The 17,989-nt window shown below is 36.7% G+C and overlaps 1 protein-coding gene across 5 annotated transcripts in view; it reads right to left on the reverse strand.

Annotated features, from left to right (window-relative positions):
* Positions 1–17,989, reverse strand: part of PRKN (parkin RBR E3 ubiquitin protein ligase) — a 1,215,897-nt gene that overhangs the window by 963,489 nt on the left and 234,419 nt on the right. For all 5 annotated transcript variants that reach the window (XM_073219865.1, XM_073219867.1, XM_073219864.1 and 2 more), the window contains exon 2: positions 1,648–1,811. In XM_073219865.1, coding sequence (XP_073075966.1) covers positions 1,648–1,811 — 164 coding nt within the window. The remainder of the gene's footprint in view (positions 1–1,647; positions 1,812–17,989) is intronic.

Below are 17,989 nucleotides of genomic sequence, written 5' to 3' on the forward strand. Positions count from 1 at the left end.
GCCATCCGCTCAATGGCAATGGTGAGAAGCTTAGAAACTCAAATTACAAAACTTAAGGTAACAAAATATTTTGGTTCAAGGAGCTGTTTTAAAATAATTTATTTGTGAAAGAAACCTTCTTGGATTTAGGGGTTGGCAGGTAGAATAAAAAGCTTTTCAGTTTAAAAAAAAAAATCTAAACCCCTTCAGCACAGGCAGTTCTCTTATAACAACAAATTGCCTAAAAGCAAAGCCCAGACAGTTGAGCTACTGCCTCTTGCCATCCGAGGTTCACTGGACTGGCAGGAGAACAATTTGCTTCTAGAGCTTCCTTTGTCAGCCCCAATTTCAAAGCATTTCACAGAACAGCAAATAACCGGCACTAAGAGGAGGCAGTGATAGGACATCAGTACAGAAGGGGCTCTGCAGAGCCGGACACGGCACAGCCATGCGCAGCAGCGGCCCCCACCAGCCCCACGTAAACAGGAGTGCAGTTAATCTGTGCTGGTTAACAAAGGGGAAAATGTATATATGAGGTCCTCCCGCGTCACATGAACCAAACACAGAAAGCATCTGATTTTTCATGCTTTCACAACGAATGACTTCAGTACCCACTGAACCGTATTTGCTAGCTTCCCCAACATACTATAGGCTTCCGCTTGTAGGTCGTGGCATACTTCACCACTCGCCTAACCAGCTCTCCCTTACTTAAGAAGTGTTTGTCAAAATAAAAAGAACTGAAGTTAGTAAATACCTTATAGCAATATGTTTGTGAAATAAATCAATCACCTGTAGCAATTAGTCTAAGCCATCCACTCAAATGGCAGAGGTAAGGAGCCTTAGAAACTCTAGCTTCAAAACTTATGGTAGCATAAAATATTCTGGTTCCAGCGCTCCCATATTCCTACAGAAATCACACCCAGATGAAAAAGATATGGGCTTTAATGGTTTTAGGAGTCTGCGGTCCCCAAGGGCATTAGGGCCAGGAGAGGGGCGCACACACGCTGCTCCCTCTCAGGTATTTCGGCCGCCTGTTCCAGGGAAAGGTTAACTGAAGCGTAGAGAAATTCGGTGCAAAGGTGGACTTCTGGGTGTGTCAGGCTTCCTGCCCCCGCAGCCTGGGCACATGTGGCTCTCGTGGGGCAGGAGCACTTGGTACTGGCTGGAAGTGAGGCCCTGAGCCGGCCCCAACTCCAGCAAGCCACAGGCGCAGGCTTCCGACCATCCTCCAGGGGTCACAATTGGGTTACAAATGCCTCCCAGCGCAGCGCATGAGCTGCCAGATTTGGAACACTTTATTCCAATCCTTCTTCATTAAGATTCAAGTGGAATAAGTAAGGTAGAAATTGAAGAGACACAGAAATTGTGCCATGCTGCTCCTGTAGTCAGTAAACATTTGCTCACTAAGCCCAGGTTGTGTGTCCCCTCTCTCTCTCACTCTCTCTCTCTCTGTTACTCACAGTTGTTCTTCCAATCCTCCCTGCTTGCTGTTTTAATGCATAATTAAGAAGGTCAGAATTAATGAAGCAGTGTGGAGTAAAGTTCAAGGAATCCCCAGGCACTATTTATTCTATTAGATCTCATGCATGAATGTCAGCTTGGCAGAGGAAGCAGCACACGCAATGGCGCTGGCTGCGTCCCAGGAACAGTTCAGCATGGGAGACTCACCTGCACTGTCAAGTCATCCCGAAGCTCCTTCCCCGCGAAAATCACGCGCAACTGGTCAGCTGAAACCCCCTGTCGCTTAGCAACCACCTCCTTGAGCTGGAAGATGCTCGTGTCGGAATCCACCTCCACTGGGAAACCATGGCTGGAGTTGAACCTGACAAACACTGTTAAAGGAAATTGGAAGGAGGGAAAAAAGAAAGTGGCCATTACTCAAAGCCCTTATACGGCAACAGAAACATTTCTCGACCAACTTCCCCTCATCCACCCTTCCATGAATGGCAAGCATTTTCTTTATTTATAACATAATACTTAATGGTATGGAACAACATTGGGAGAAAAATGGAGTTTCTCTGTGGAATTTCCTTCATATATTATTAGTCAGTGACCCACAAACAGAACTGCATGTTCCCATTGCCACCCATCCTGGGAAACAGGGACTCAAGCAGGACACTGGTTTGATTGGAATTGCAACATTCCCATGAGTGTATTGAGGGGAGATTCAGCTCTGACAGCCTGTAGAAATGCAACACTCCCATACACACACAGCATGCCTCTTAATAGAAATTAAAGTATTGTGTTAGCACTCGTGGTATAACGATGGAAATGTGGGTGCCACCATACAGGCTAGAGAGAAGCCCCACCGGAGGCCTTGCCGAGGGCCGAGGGCACAGGAGGTCCCAATTGAAAGGCTCCAGAGAGCCTTATGATACACTTACACGCCTTTTCTTTTGAAACTAGGGACATCATTTCTCTTACTGGAATCAGTTTCTCCTGAGATCCTGCCTAGAACCTCAGAGCCGTTTGCCTACCTGCTGCTCACTGCCAAGGCCATGCCCTGCTGTGCCCCACCCCAGTGCCCTCTCCTGTCCTGCCTGTCCCTACTGCTGAAATCTCTGCTGGATTCTTGCAAGAGCCTCCCAGCTGGAATCCTGATTCTCTCTCTTCACTTCCAAAGCATTCTACTCCACTCTGCAAAGTAGGCCTACTGATCCAGAGATCTGACCATTCATAGCACTCAAATCCTTGAGTCTCACCCTATCTGCTGGGGAGAAAACTCTAAAACCCCTATCAGCTGACACAAACCTGTAGTCCAGTGTTTTCTCTGTTAGCGCCACAGGTACTTTGCTAAACTAAATGCTCCCAGAAAACACACTGCAGAAAGCTCCTGCCCCCACCTCTGGTCTTTATGCATGCCACTCCCTTCTTCACCTCTGTCTGTCAAGAGACTGTTCACCTCCATGATCCATCTCAAATGTGACCTCCTCCAAACGGCCTCTGGCATGAACCCTGCAAGACCCAACTCCTCTTTTCGGGGCTCCAGTGGCATTTACTATGTACGTCTTACAATACTTGCCACATTCTTTCCTGGAAGTGGTACAGCCCAGAGGGTACAAATACATCCTGCAGAGTCAGATGGACTCATGCACCATCCCCTGCCAGCCCCTTATCAGCTCAACAGTCTGGGGATAAATGCATGAACTATGTTCTCTAGTGCTCAGTTCTCTAAGCTTCAATATATAAACCATAGAGAGTGTTCTGCGATGTGCTGAGTAATATTTGTAGTGGTTACAACCATCACATAGTTACCTGCAGAAATAATGGATGTTTGTATATGTACATATTTTACCTTCTTTAAAACATTATAAACTCCTTGAGGCCAGGTAGTCTAGTTGATTTTCTGTTGTATTTCCTTGAAATATAGCAGTTACTTACTATTCTTGATTCAAAGGTGAGATGGCCCACCTAGTAATAATTATAATAAAATAATAATTATAATGCCAATAATAAACAAACACTATGTGGCATAGTTGTATCTTATATGTGCAATTTTTAAGCTTCCCAAAAATCTGGTAAGGTCAGTATCATTATCCTTATTTAATAGAAAAGCAAATGCAGACCTAGAGAATTGTCATCACTTTTCTAAGGATGTCAGCTACTTGGTGATGGTATCATAATTCAAATATAGTTCAATCTAACTCTAAACTACATTCCATTTCTACTATCACAAGCTGCCTAAAATATTCTAGAAAAGTCTGCATTCTTTTTCCTTATGATAAAAAGACAAATAACAGCAAAAAGTCTTCGCAATATAATTCAGGCTTTCTAATAATATTTCCCATACAGGTTAGCAGTAGAAAACTGGATTAAAAACATAAAAGCTCCAGTAAAGAGGTAAGAGCAAAGGACAGTGAACAGTGGTTATTATGATACAATGATAGCAAAATGATGCCAAATGAGAGCAGGCTCCAGAGATGACATCACAAGGACAAAACCCTGATGTCTTACCAGCATGGAAAATACACAGGAAAAGCAAGGACTGAAAGTGACGAAATGTTCCAAATAAAGATAACTGATGGGGGTGGGGTGGGGGGAAACAAATGGAAAAACAGCTACAGAGGAAAAGGTATTTCTGATACATTTTTAAGCAGATGTCATTGTGACACCTTCGGAAGTAAAAGGGAGAAATAAACATGTATTGGAATCCCTTGAGGTATGTTCGCAGCATTCTCAGATCAGAGACCATAGGACAACCAGGTCATCAGATGAGCCGTGGGACAAGTAGGGGGCTCTCAGGGACAAATGATAGGGTCCCAGTTTCTAAACTTGATTTTCTAGTAGTGTGCATAGATTTTTTTTTAAGCAAAACCCCATAGGAAGGAATATGGGAAGCAGCAGCTGGCAAATATACAAATGCTACTGAAAAAAGGAATTAAAAAGTCCAGGAGAGCCTAAGATGATGATTTTTCTCCAGAGGTTTAAGTCATGGGAATTCTATCTTCAGGACAAGAATTATAAAGAAAACTAAAGGAAAAATAAAAAGCTGCAACAAACACACTAGATAGTTCTGTATCCTTACTCAAATCATTAGTATCTGAAAACATTCTTTTCCTTATAAAAAGGTTTTGAGCTTCAGTTCAATTTGTATAAATCATATCAATACTTAAAAATAAACTTTTATGAGCAATAGATCAGATATACGGTTTGAATTTACAGTGGAAAGAATGACTGAACACAGAGCAGGTACATGGCCAATCCTGGCTTGGATAAAAACAAATGTCTTAAGGTTAACTAATCATCGGTAACTGAAGGCAAGTATGTGGGAAACGGCTGATGCTTAGTAGCAGGAACATGGTTTGCTGTGGGTCTCCTTCTTTCTCTGACACATACGAGCCATGTGTCATGTCCTACCTGCTCTGGTTCTGTAACTCCAGCCTTAGGAGAAGGGGGTTGTGCCATTTGCTGATGTTACGACTTAGGACGAATTACCTGGTCATTGTGATTCTTAGCTTCTTTATCAGCTAAATGGAGACAGTGCATGCAACCTCAAGTGATGGTTACAAAAGACTTGTTGAGATTATAGATGCATTAGGAAATCTGGGGAAGAGTCCTTAGTTCAGACCCTGTACTCTTACTATTTTTGTTTTGGACAACTTCCAAAAGTAGTTTCCAAATTTTAGTCACCTAGACGAGGTGGTGCTAATTAAAGCAGCATCCTCTGTTTGTACTGTAAATAAGATTAAATGGGATGTGGCTAAATGCTAAATAAATTTTTCTGGTTTCTGTTCATCTTCATGACAGGCAGAAAAGTTCTAAGAACAAACTGATCTGATAAAGAATTTAGCTTATTTCTATTTTCCAGTATTTAATTATAAATTAAAAGTTTGGGAATGCATTGTTTCAATGACACCTATTATAGCATCAAAAATAAACACCATATCAATAAACATAATCAATAATGTGTATTATCAATAAGCACTGTAATGCACTTATAAGATAAAAGATAGGGAGAGACATTAACACTCTCTTTTTATGCTATGAATAAACCCTGACCTGGGCTCAGAAAATCCCAAGAATAAGACACATGGGAGGAAAGAGGGGAAGAGGTCGTCTGATGATGAGTGCTTCTATTTCCCTCAAGACCATGCTATTTGTCCTGTCTGGACTTTATGGAGTATACATTTTTGAGTTATAACTATAGTCGTTTTGTATCATTCATCAATGATTATTGTCCTTACAAGAATCTGACTACCTCAAAAGCAGCTACTCTCTTTCTGCACTGTGTGCAGTTCTGGGAGTTAGGTGGGGCAAGTCACTTTTTCCCCGCCCCCACGAGTGGACAGTCATTAATTAGCACCACCCCACTCCTCATCCTGGGGGTTTCTCGAGGATGAGCGTGCAGGAAACAGTGTCTGGAATTGCCCTGGTCTCAGCGACTGATTCTGGAATACAGGTGAGCGAAGGTGGACCAGTCAAGGACAAATCCAGCAACTGTCAGAGGTTTGGTGAAGAAATTTCAGATAGCATGGACCTTCATGTGAGGCCTGGATATTTTTGTTGAGAGACTCAAATGAAAACAGAGCCCAAGATAAACCACTGGCATCAATCTATAAGTGGTTCAAGTGCTTTTGGGGAAAGACAGTTCTTTCTCAAGAGAGAATGCCCTGAGCTCTGAAGGGTGTTGAGCACCAGCTGCAGCAGTAATTGGGAACACCAAAAAGTAACCCCACATATCCCCAGTTATCTCTGGGTGAGGTGGTTTCTTCTTTACCTTTGAGAAATATCATTAAATCTAGTATCTCCTTAGAAAGACAGACCTTGTCCTCACATTCTCTTCTACTCACCATCTCACTTCTTTGCCCAGAAAAAGTATAACTTTCTTATAATCTTACTCTCCACTTCTTAACTTTGCATTCTTTTGTGAACCCACTCTTGAAGATGACTTGGTAAATCGAAGACCTCCACATTTCCAATTCAACAGTCACTTCTGTTCTTCTCATATTGGCCATTTAGAAACATTCACTAGGCTTTTGTTTTTACAACACTTTTCTCCTGGCATTTGCCACTGTGCCCTCCTGGTTTTTGCCTTATAACAGGACAAACTTTCTCAGCCTCACTTCTTGGATTATCTTTCTTGGTTGCACCTACTGATTTTAGGGTGCCCAGCATTCACTTGAACTTTCTTTTTGTATCTGCATGGTCTCCCAGGGTCGTATTACCCAACTGCATACATTACAATTCATGTGCAATTTAAAACATTTCCATGAGAAATTTTCATTTAAAATGATTTTTACTTTATATTCTTATTTTAAAATCCAACTTTTCCACAACCTCTACCTCACGCCATCCCCACACCATCAGGTCCATAGGGTTATCTCACTCTTGGAGCCAATCCCTACCTTCCTCAAGTTATAGAATTAACTCACAAGAACTATGCCTCACAAGTACTTAATGACTTTCAGATAGGAATCTCAAAATATTTAAATATGAGGTGAAACTAAACACAAACCACATAATATAGCTTTTTTCAAGATTCAGGAAATAAAATCTGTTTCATCATAACTTCTTACATTCACAGTCTAAGCCATTAATTAAAAGACTGCAGCATATTAACCATTCATCATGGGACTCCAGTAGTGAAATTCTTTATACCTTAAATCATTAAAAATTAGTTTAAGAAATAATTATAAAAGCATATGCATGTGCATTCATATCTATGCATATGTAGGTATGTGTATATATATATATGTGTGTACATATATATCAAAGCTAATATAACTACTGTGTGTGTATATATACAAAAATTGCTTATATGTGTAATACGTATATATAATATGGATATATAAATTAGCCTAGGACATCTTAATATTAGTCTAAAAAATTACAAAAGCAAGATATGTATAGATATAGGAATATATCTGCATATATATGCTTTATAAATATACACTCATACATAGTACTTTGTAAACCTATATAAATGAAGTACCAAACTGGGTACTTTACTGTATGTTTTAAATTTAAACTTCAATGACTTTTTCTTAAACTATGAAAAATACAAAGAATGGTGCAGAGAGGGCACCTACAAGTCAGGATTAAGGTAAGTAGGGAACAAAAGTGTGATCAGTATTCACAGAAATTTTATATATGCTAATATAAATACCTTAAGAAAGTCAAATGGTTGTTTTGAGGTAGAACTATAATTACAGTTTGATTCTCACAGAAAAATAACACATGCAAATTCACTGATTAAGGAATAACAGGCCTTTGTTATCTGGTCATATAGGTCATTTCTAAGCCCAAGGGAAAAATAAGAAGAAAGCTCACAGCAGTATGTACTGAAATGATCGCCCCTGACCACTGGCTACAAAGAGCACAACCACAAGTCTATATAAGTCAGGGCCTTGCTCAAATGCCCCAAGCTTCCTCAAAGAATAAACTGAATATATTCTTTTTCTGGCTCTTAAGAAACTACCTTCAACTGACAACTTAAGCATAGGCCTCTGCCAAGAATCAGCCTCAAACTACGATGTCAACTCCTGTCAAAGCAGATTGAGAATTGTGGCCAGAATGGTGCCCACACAGGCTTGAGTCATGGATCAAGGTCAACTGGCAGAAATTCTCTGCTTAGGCCATGTTCACCTCCCCCTTACCCCTTATTTTGTAGCTCATCTTCCAAAGTGTTGCACATGAGGGTAATGAATATGGTTTTACATGAGCGAAGCTCTAGGAAAAAACACCATGAAAACAACTGTTTGGTTAACCATCAGGATGACAGGATTGTAAAGTTATTTTATTGCAGCAGAGAATAGAAAGTTGACTTCTACAATTTATTATCAAGAATGAAGTCAAATGACGGCACTCCTCAGAGTCACGCTCCATTTCAGATCTCATCTAGTCTGTATAACCTATTCCCCCACCCACTGAAGAGCAAAGCTCTGCAATTAGACTGCATTTCAGAATCACAGCTCAATGTTGAGTGACTTTGCATACATTATTTAACTTATTTGGGGTTGTTACAAGGATCCAGGTTACTATTACCTATTTTTTAAAAACACTATTTATATCATGTAATTTAGTGCTTTATTATATACTGTCTGGTATCATTCTTTATTAGCTTCTTACATAATTTTTGATGCCAAGCTATCTTTCAAGTTCTTTCTTATCAGAAGCCTCATTTGGTCTCCCCGTACTCACTATCACAGTGTGTAATGATAGAGGTCAGGAGTTTTGCTTTTTACAATAACGGGGCAACATACTACCAGACTAACTCCCCTGCAGAAAGCAATTATGCCATCTGGACTTTATACAAAAAAGCAGATATGTGAAAGCACAGAAGCCTGAACAAGATTCTGGTAGGGAGACTATGCCAGGAGGGGCAAAGTCAGTGGAGCTCATCTTCACATCTTTTGGTTGGCAGCCAGGTACAGGCAGTGTGGCGTGCAGGCAAAACCTAGTCATGCTGGTGCAAAGAAGCAAGACACTGAATCGGGAGAAACTTGCCTCAGAAGAGCAGGCGAAAACCCAGAGGGAAGAGAGTCAGAAAGCAAATCCCCTGAAGGCCATAACATACTCAAAGCTTTTCAGAAACAGAAAACATCTACTAAAAGAAGTGGAGTATAAATCTCCACCCTTTAAATATGAGCTTCACAAGGTGACTTCTAAAGAGCACAGTATGGGAAGGAGAAACTAGCACAGTTCCCAGAGCAGAAACCTGACCAATGCTATTTCAGCCAGGTGACCAAAGTCAGTATCAACAGTGATGTCATACTGATAATGTTAACCCTTGATATGACATGATGAGGCTAGCACTTTCTCTCTGTAGTCTCCCTCTCAAAAATACACAACCCCAGTCTTTGAGAAAGCATCAGACAAAAGCCAATTGAGGGAAGTCTAAAAAAGTACCTGGCCAGTATACACCTCAAAGCATTCAAGATCATCAGAAACAAGGTAAGTCTGAGAAACTGTCACCATCTAGAGGAGCCTTAAGAGACATGTCAGCTCAATGTAATGTGGTGTTCTAAATTGGATCCTAGAAGAGAAAGAGGATATTTGGTAAAAACAAAGAAAATCTGAATGAAGTTTGGACTTTAATTAATTAATATGCATAAATATTGGTTCATTAATTATAACAAATGTAGTGTAATAATGTAATATGTAGAAAATAGTGGAAGCTTGGGTATTTGGGAACTTCCTATACAATCTTTGCAATTTTTTGGTAAGCTAAAACTGTTGCAAAATAAAAGTCTACTTTAAAAAAATCTAGTCTGATTCCACAGCTGCTACCTAAAGAACAGAACAGGTTTTTCAATTCAAATCCAACCAAAATAATTGCCTCCTAAAACAAAAGAAAACAACTGTCATCAAAATAAAAGTTACAGAATACACACTCTCCAAAAATTGCATTCATCATTTCTGGAATACAATTACAAAATTACTCAATATTTGAAAGAACCAGAAAAAGAGCACATTTTCATGAGAAAAGAAAATAAACGGAGACAAATCTTGAGATAACTTTAGTTTTGTAACAACTGTGCAAAATTTTAAGGTGGCTAGTATTATTACCCTCAATTAAGTAAAAAATGTATATATTCTTTCAATGAATGGAAAAACTAGGACAGATAAGCAGAGAAATAGGAATTATAAAGAAGAATCAAACAGAAATTATAGAACTAAAACTACCACAACTTTGATCTGGCATAACAATTTATTGGATAAAGTTAATAACAAAATAGAGATAAGGAAAATGTTAATGAAGAATAGGAGAAAGAGAGTAAAAGAAAAATTTAAAGTAAAAAGAAACCTTGGGGACCTAATAAGTAATATCAAATGGTCTAACATATATGTAATCAGAGTTACAAAAACAAAGAAGAGAGAATAGGGCAGAAAAAATTATTTGAAGAAATAATGTCCAGAATTTTAAAACATGTGATGAAATAAATAAATAGATCACATATCAGGACACAAAACAAGCCTCAACAAATTTAACACTGAAATTGTATCAAGTATCTTTTAAGACAACAGTATAAACCTAGAAATCAATTACAAGAATTAAACTGAAAAAAAACACAAACATGTGGATGTTAAACAACATGCTTCTGATTAATCAATGGATCAAGAAAGATCAAAGAAGAAATCAAACAATATATGGAGACAAATGAAAACAGAAACACAACAGTTCAAAATAGGTGGGATGCAGCAGAACTGGTTCTTAGAGGGAAGTTTGTAGCTATACAAACCTACTTTATGAAACAACAACCTCAAATAAATTACCCCACAACTAAAAGAATTAGAAAAAGAAGAACAAACAAAGCCCAAAATTAGTAGGAGGGTCAAAAGATCAGAATGAAAATAAAAGAGACTAAGGAAACAATGGGAAAAAAATCAATGAAATTAAGAGCTGGTTCTTCAATAAGATAAACAAAATAGATGACCTCTTAGATTTATCAAGAAAGAAAGAAAGAGTACAAAAAAATAAACAAAATCAGAATTGAAAAAGGAGAAGTTACAAACACCACCACAGAAATTCAAAGACATATAAGAAAATTCTATGAAAAATTATATGCCAATAAGTTGGACAACCTAGAAGAAATGGGTAAATTCCTAGAAACATAAAATATTCTAAGACTGACCCAGAAGTAAACAGAAAATATGAAGAGACCAATTAATAGTAATGAAATTGAACTGGTAATAAAAAAAACTCTCAACACACAAAATCCAGGACCAAATGGCTTCACAGGTGAATTCTGTCAAACATTTAAACACAAGCTAATACCTATTTTTTTAAAAATATCCCCAAAAATAGAAGAGGAGGGAATACTTACAAACTCATTCTGTGAAGACACTATTACTCTACTATTGAAACCAGACAAAGAAACTACAAAAATGGAAAACTAAAGACCAATATACCTGAACACAGATGCTAAAATACTCAACAAAATATTAGCAAACTTAATTTAAAAATACATCAAAAGGATCATTCATCATGACCAAGTGGGATTTATTCCAGTGATGCAAGGGTGAACAATATCCACATATCAAATCAATGTGAAACACCACATTAAATAAAAATAAAAGCCATATGATCATCTCAATTGATGCTGAAAAAGTATTTGACAAAATCCAACATACATTCATGATAAAAACTCTCAATGAAGTGGGTATAGAGGGAACATACTTCAACATAATAAAGGCCATATATGACAGATCTACAGTCAATAACATATTCAATGGTGAAAAGCTGAAAGATTTTCTTCTAAGATAAGAAACAAAACAAGGATGCCTACTCTCACCACTTTTATTCAACAGAGTACTGTAAGTCCTAGCCATGGCAATCATGTAAGAAAAAAGAGAGAAAAGACTTCCAAATTGATAAGAGAAAAGTAAAACCGTCACTATTTGCAGATGGCATGAAACTATAATATAGAAAACCCTAAAGATCCCATCAAAAAACTATTAGAACTAATGAATGGATTTAGCAAAATTTCAGGGTAGAAAATCAATATGCAAAAATCTGTTGCATTCCTATATACTTACAATGAACTAGGAAAAAGAGAAATCAGGAAAACAATTCCATTTACAGTTGCATTGAAAAGGATAAAATACCTAGGAAAAAACCTAACCAAGGAGGTGGAAGACCTGTACTGAAACTGTAAGACACTGATGAAAGAAATTGAAGAGACAAATGAATGGAAAACTATCACATGCTCATGGATAGGAAGAATTAATATTGTCAAACTGACTATCCCGCCATAGCAATTTACAGAATCAATGCAATCTCTATCAAAATATCAATTACATTTTTCAGTGAACTAAAGCAAATAATCTAAAATTTGTATGGGACCACAAAAGATCCTGAATAGCCAAAGCCATCTTGAGAAGAACAAAGCCAGTGGTATCACATTTCCTGATTTCAAGTTATACTATAAAGCTACCCTGATTAGAACAGTTCCTACTGGAACAAGAACAGACCCACAGATGAGTGGAACAGAGCCAAGAACCCAGAAATAAACCACATATATGGTCAATTAATACATGACAAACAAGCCATGAATGTATAATGGTGAAAAAATAGTCTTTTTAATAAATGGTATTGGGAAAACTGGACAGCTACATTCAAAAGAACGAAACTAGATTGCTGTCTTATACCATATGCAAAAGTAAACTCTAAATGGATTGAAGACCTAAATGTAAGACATTAAAACATAAAACTTTTATAAGAAAATATTGACAAGAATCTCATAAACATCAACATCAGAAATTTCTTTCTGCATATGTCACCCCAGACAAGGGAAACGAAAGTAAAGATAAATAAGTGGGACCACATCAAACTAAAAAGCTTCTGTACAGAAAAAGAAACCCTCAACAAAACCAAAAGCAAGCTACCATATACTAAAATATATTTTCAAATGATCTGATAAGGGGCTAATATTCAAAATATATTAAGAACTCATACAACTCAACACCAAAAAAAAAAAATTAATCCAATTAAAACATGGGCAGAAGACCTGAATAGACATTTTTCTGAAAAAGACATATAGTATGATGACCAACAGACACATGAAAAGATGCCCAACATCACTGATCATCAGGCAAATGCAGATCAAAACCTCAATGAGATACCACCTCACACCAATCAGAATGGCCACTGTCCAAAAGACAAGAAATAAGAAGTGTTGGTGAGAATGTGGAGAAATGGGAACTTTCCTATGTTGTTGGTGGAAATGTAAATTGGTCCAGCATCTGTGGAAAATAATACGGAGTTTTCTTGAAAAACTAAAAATAGAAACACTATATGACCTAGCAACTCCACTTCTGGGAATTTACCTGAAGAAAACAAAATCACTCATTTGAATACATGCATACCTATGTTCATTGCAGCATTATTTATAATAGCAAATATATGGAAGCAACCCAAGTGCCCATCGATAGATGAATGGATAAAGAAGATGTGGTACATATACACGGTGGTGTATTAGCCATAAAAAAGAAGGAAATCTTGTCATTGGCAATAATATGGATGGGCATAGAGGGTATTATGCTAAGTGAAATGACCCAGGCAAAGAAAAGAATATAACCAATAATATTGTAATATCTTGGTGTGGTAATGGGGTAACTACACTTATTGTGACAAGCATCTAGCAATGGATAGAATTATCAAGTCACTAAGTTGTACATCTGAAACCAATATAATACTGTATATCAACTTTATTTCAAAAAAAATTTCAAGATTAATACACAGTATATTGTAAGCATTCTGTAAATCTCAGCAGCTATTTGTAACAATAAAACTTAACCAAATTTTCTAAGATAAATTGGAAAAGAGCTTTCTGACAGCCATCAAAATGAGGTTACATTTTTAAGCTCCAGTTGGACATATCAGTTAAAACCTTCTCTTAAAATTTCTAGATGTGGAGAAATTGGATCCTCTTTCATTGCTGGTAGGAATGTAAAATGGTGCAGTCATTTTGGAAAACAGTCTGTCAAATCCTCAAACAGTGAACACAAAGAGTCACCCTATGACCCAGGAATTGTACCCTTAGGAATATTTTCAAAAGAAATGAAACATATGGCCATGTAAAAATTTGCATATAATGTTCATATCAACACTATTCTTAATAGCCAAAGGTGGATTGTTAATAAATGGGTATACACAAATTATCCATATAATGAAATATTTTTTATATTTAAAAAGGGATGAAGTACTGAGTCATGCAACAACATGAGTGAAAAGGAAATGCTAAGTAAAAGAAGCCAGTAACAAACGACAACAGGTTCTATGATTTCATTCATATAAAATGTCTAGAATAGGCAAATCTATAGACACAGAAAGTATTTTCAGTGGATGATTAGGGTGGAGATGGAGTATTTGGGAAGAAATGGGAGTTACTGCTAAAAGGTAGGGTTTTTTGGGGGTTGGGTTTTAATGAAAATCTTTTAAAACTGACTATGGTGATGGTTGAACAACTCTGTGAATATACCAAAAACGACTGAATTAAATGGGTGAATGAACTTTATTTCATGAAGTATATTTCAGTAACAATGTCTCCCTCAAACCCCACAACCCAAATCTCTGTATATGCATCACTTACTAAAGTACTTGGCAAAAGACAGATACATGGTACGGCTGGAATAAGCAAATAAGTGAATGTGCACTCTTTTCATTTTAAATGGCTTTCTTTCCTACTGTACATATTATAGAAACCTACAATTATTGGAAGAAACTTATAAAATTTATAATCATCTTTTGCATTTAGATGCTTGCTTTTATAAAGTGGTAAAGTTTTGTTGTTAAATATCCCACAGTTGCCGTACCTGGAAGTGCTTTATGACCCAGAGCAGTGTTAAAGTATGAAAAAAGGAGACATATATTTGAACATTTAATATAAAAAATCTGATTTGCTCAAATTACTTACACTGTTCTAATATCCATATGCTCTAAAGTAAGTATGAATACGGTTTAGACCAAATTGCTGGTGACATTAAAATTCATTCATTTGTACTTTTGACAAATATTTACTAGATAAGTAAGTATGTGCTAGGCACAGTGCTAGAAAATGATGTCACAAAAATAAATAACACAGCCTGAGGGCAGAAATCTTAAAGCAGAATTATGCACTACAGTATGATGTATGTTATACTGGGGTTTGAACTGTATTCAATACATCGAATGCTTTGAGAACAGAGAAGAGGGAGTGGCTGAAGGCTGGAGGAGTTTAACAGATTTCAGAAATAAGGAGAAATTTATGGCAGACATAGAAAAATAAGTGAGGGGTTTCCAGGTAGAGACTTTTTTATTGTTTCAGATGAAAGTTATTGTTTACTACTTGCCCTCTTAGGAAAAAATAAGGTGTTTTCATTAGCCATAAGGATATCACTGTTATAGTATGGATATATCTGCAGTTATGAGCAGGTAACAGAAAGGGTGTGATTAATTTTGAGAACTCTGGAGGTGTTCCTTGAAACTTTTAACAGGCTAAGTTTTGTATTGCACATAAAGACAAAGCAAATAACTCACCTTGCAATATTCAGACAAACATTGAGTAACAAAAATATCCTGGGTATCACATATTTTAAAAGGAAAATGTCAAAATATCTGCATGGTTATAGTCTGAATTGTATGATATCCTAATAGTTGTTTTGTGATTATGAACTGCACACCTGAGGGCAACATTTGGTTTACAAATGTATAATGTTAATTAAGTTGGGTATCAGATATATGATTGTACATGGTTTCTCACAGACATCTCTAATTAACTATATAAATTGATATAATTATCACAAATTTCAGGCCGATTTCATTTCAGCTTGACCTTTATGACAAATCTACACACACACATACACACATATTATCTCCTTCAATATAAGCCTTAAGAGTTAAGAAGCTAATGTACATGTGCATTATTGCACAGTTCTACAGTTCCATCTGTAATAACAACTATGTTATAGCACTGAGAGATGGCTGAGTATTTTCCAAATGTTAACACTGAATTAAAATGAGACAATTTTAAGGCTAAATACCTGAAGCTCAAGATCAGATCAGGAGTCATATGAAAACCTTTAGTCCAGTAAGTTTAAACTCATCTTTGAACATGTTAGTATTTGTTTTGATGCAAAGTCTCTGCAAGAGTTTGTATTATGTTACTTAGCTCTCCATTAGTAAATGCTCCTAACCTACTTCAAATGATTGCTCCCCAGAGAAATACAACAAACATGGCGAAGACTGTACAAAGTAAAAAATTATCCATTAAATTACTGTAACATAAACATTACACAATAAAAAGGAATTTAACGCAAACCTTTCTGTTTGGAAGTCATTCTCCACTGAGTCTTTTGAATTCAGTCCAGGATCAGGAGGAATGGCATGATGTGTGCCAACTTTATGGCAGTAAAAAGAAAAAAACACACTATGTACTGCAAGAAAAATTAAAAGCCATGCTTAAAAGAGAGTGGGAAGCAGACTGTGAAATCTGAAATGGAGGCATAAACCTTCTCCTGTTTATGGAGAGGGAAAAATCACTATTCCAGTGTGGAAAGGTACAACTCCATAAAACCCTTAGTGGTATTGAAAAAAAAATGTCTACCCTTTGGCACTAGGAGCCCAATAAAACTGGGTGTTCTTAAAACTAAATGATGGAAATGACATGCAAATACTACTAACAACAGACTAGGGGTTGATGGCATCATAGTTTGGGATGTACTGAAACTATTAGAAAAGAGTTGAGTTCCGTAACAGGTTAAAAGTAATTATGAATGTAGTAGCATGAAAATAATCCCAGTTAATTATAGTTGGCTCCTTCTCCAATTTAGATTTGTGGATGTCAATGAGATAACAGGCTATTCTATTTTCTTTACTTCACTCTTTGTTATTTCTCAGTATGCTTTTATGATGTGGCAAAAATGCCTCCAAATTAACTTTCCTTTAAATAAGTCACTTATTTTTCTGATAACATTCACTAAATGAAGCAAAAATGATATAAATGAATTCACTAAATGAAATAAAAATTCTATGCTCTTATTTTAGTAAGAAAACCAAAACAGGAGATTGTATGACTTAGACAAGCCAGTTATTCTCATTCTAGCTTGATCATGTGTGTGACAGAGGGTTGTCAGGCTTTCCAATGTTAAAAACACCATGTAATTTATGTTTTTAAGGTTTTTATGATCAGATGGGAGAGAAAGGGTTGGAGAAAAGGAAGGGGGAGAATGAAAAGGGTAGAAATATTTCAAGAAACTTTAAAATGAAAAAGATAACTTCTGTGCAGGATACAAAATCAATATGCAGAAATTTGTTGTATTTCTATAAACCAGTAGTGAACTAGCAAAAAGAGGAACTAAGAAAACAATCTAACTTACAATAAGCATCAAAAATAACAAAATACCTAGGATAAGTCTAACCAAGTCAGTTAAAGACCTCTACCCTGAAAATTGTAAGACATTGATGGAAGCAATCGAAGGCAACACAAATAAATGTAAAGAAAGTTCATGCTCTGGATTGGAAGAGTTAATATTATTAAAATGGTCATATTACCCAGAGCAATCTACCAAAGCATACTACCCAAAGATTCAATGCAATCTCTATTGACATACCAATGACATTTACTAGAGCAAATAATCCTAAAATTTGTATGGAACCACAGAAGACCTCAGATAGCCAAAGCAACCTTGAGAAAGAAGAACAAACCTAGAATCATCATACTCTTCAGTTTCAAACTATACTACAAAGCTATAGTAATCAAAACAGTACAGTATCTGCACAAAAACAGATCAATGGAACCAAGAAATATTGGTGAGGATGTGGAAAAAAGGGAACCTTCATTCAGTGATAGTGGGAATGTAAATTGGAGCAGCCACTATGGAAAACAGTATGGAGGTTCCTAAAAATATTAAAAATAGAAATACCTTACAACCCTGTAATTTTACTTCTGGATATTTACCTGAAGAACACAAAATAACTAATTCAAAAATATATATGCACCCCTATGTTGACTGCAGCATTATTTACAATAGCCAAGATGTGGTACAGATATATACAATGGAATATTACTCAGCCATAAAAAAATAATAA

The sequence above is a fragment of the Manis javanica genome, chromosome 13, assembly GCF_040802235.1.
Source record: "Manis javanica isolate MJ-LG chromosome 13, MJ_LKY, whole genome shotgun sequence".
Lineage (NCBI taxonomy): Eukaryota > Metazoa > Chordata > Mammalia > Pholidota > Manidae > Manis > Manis javanica.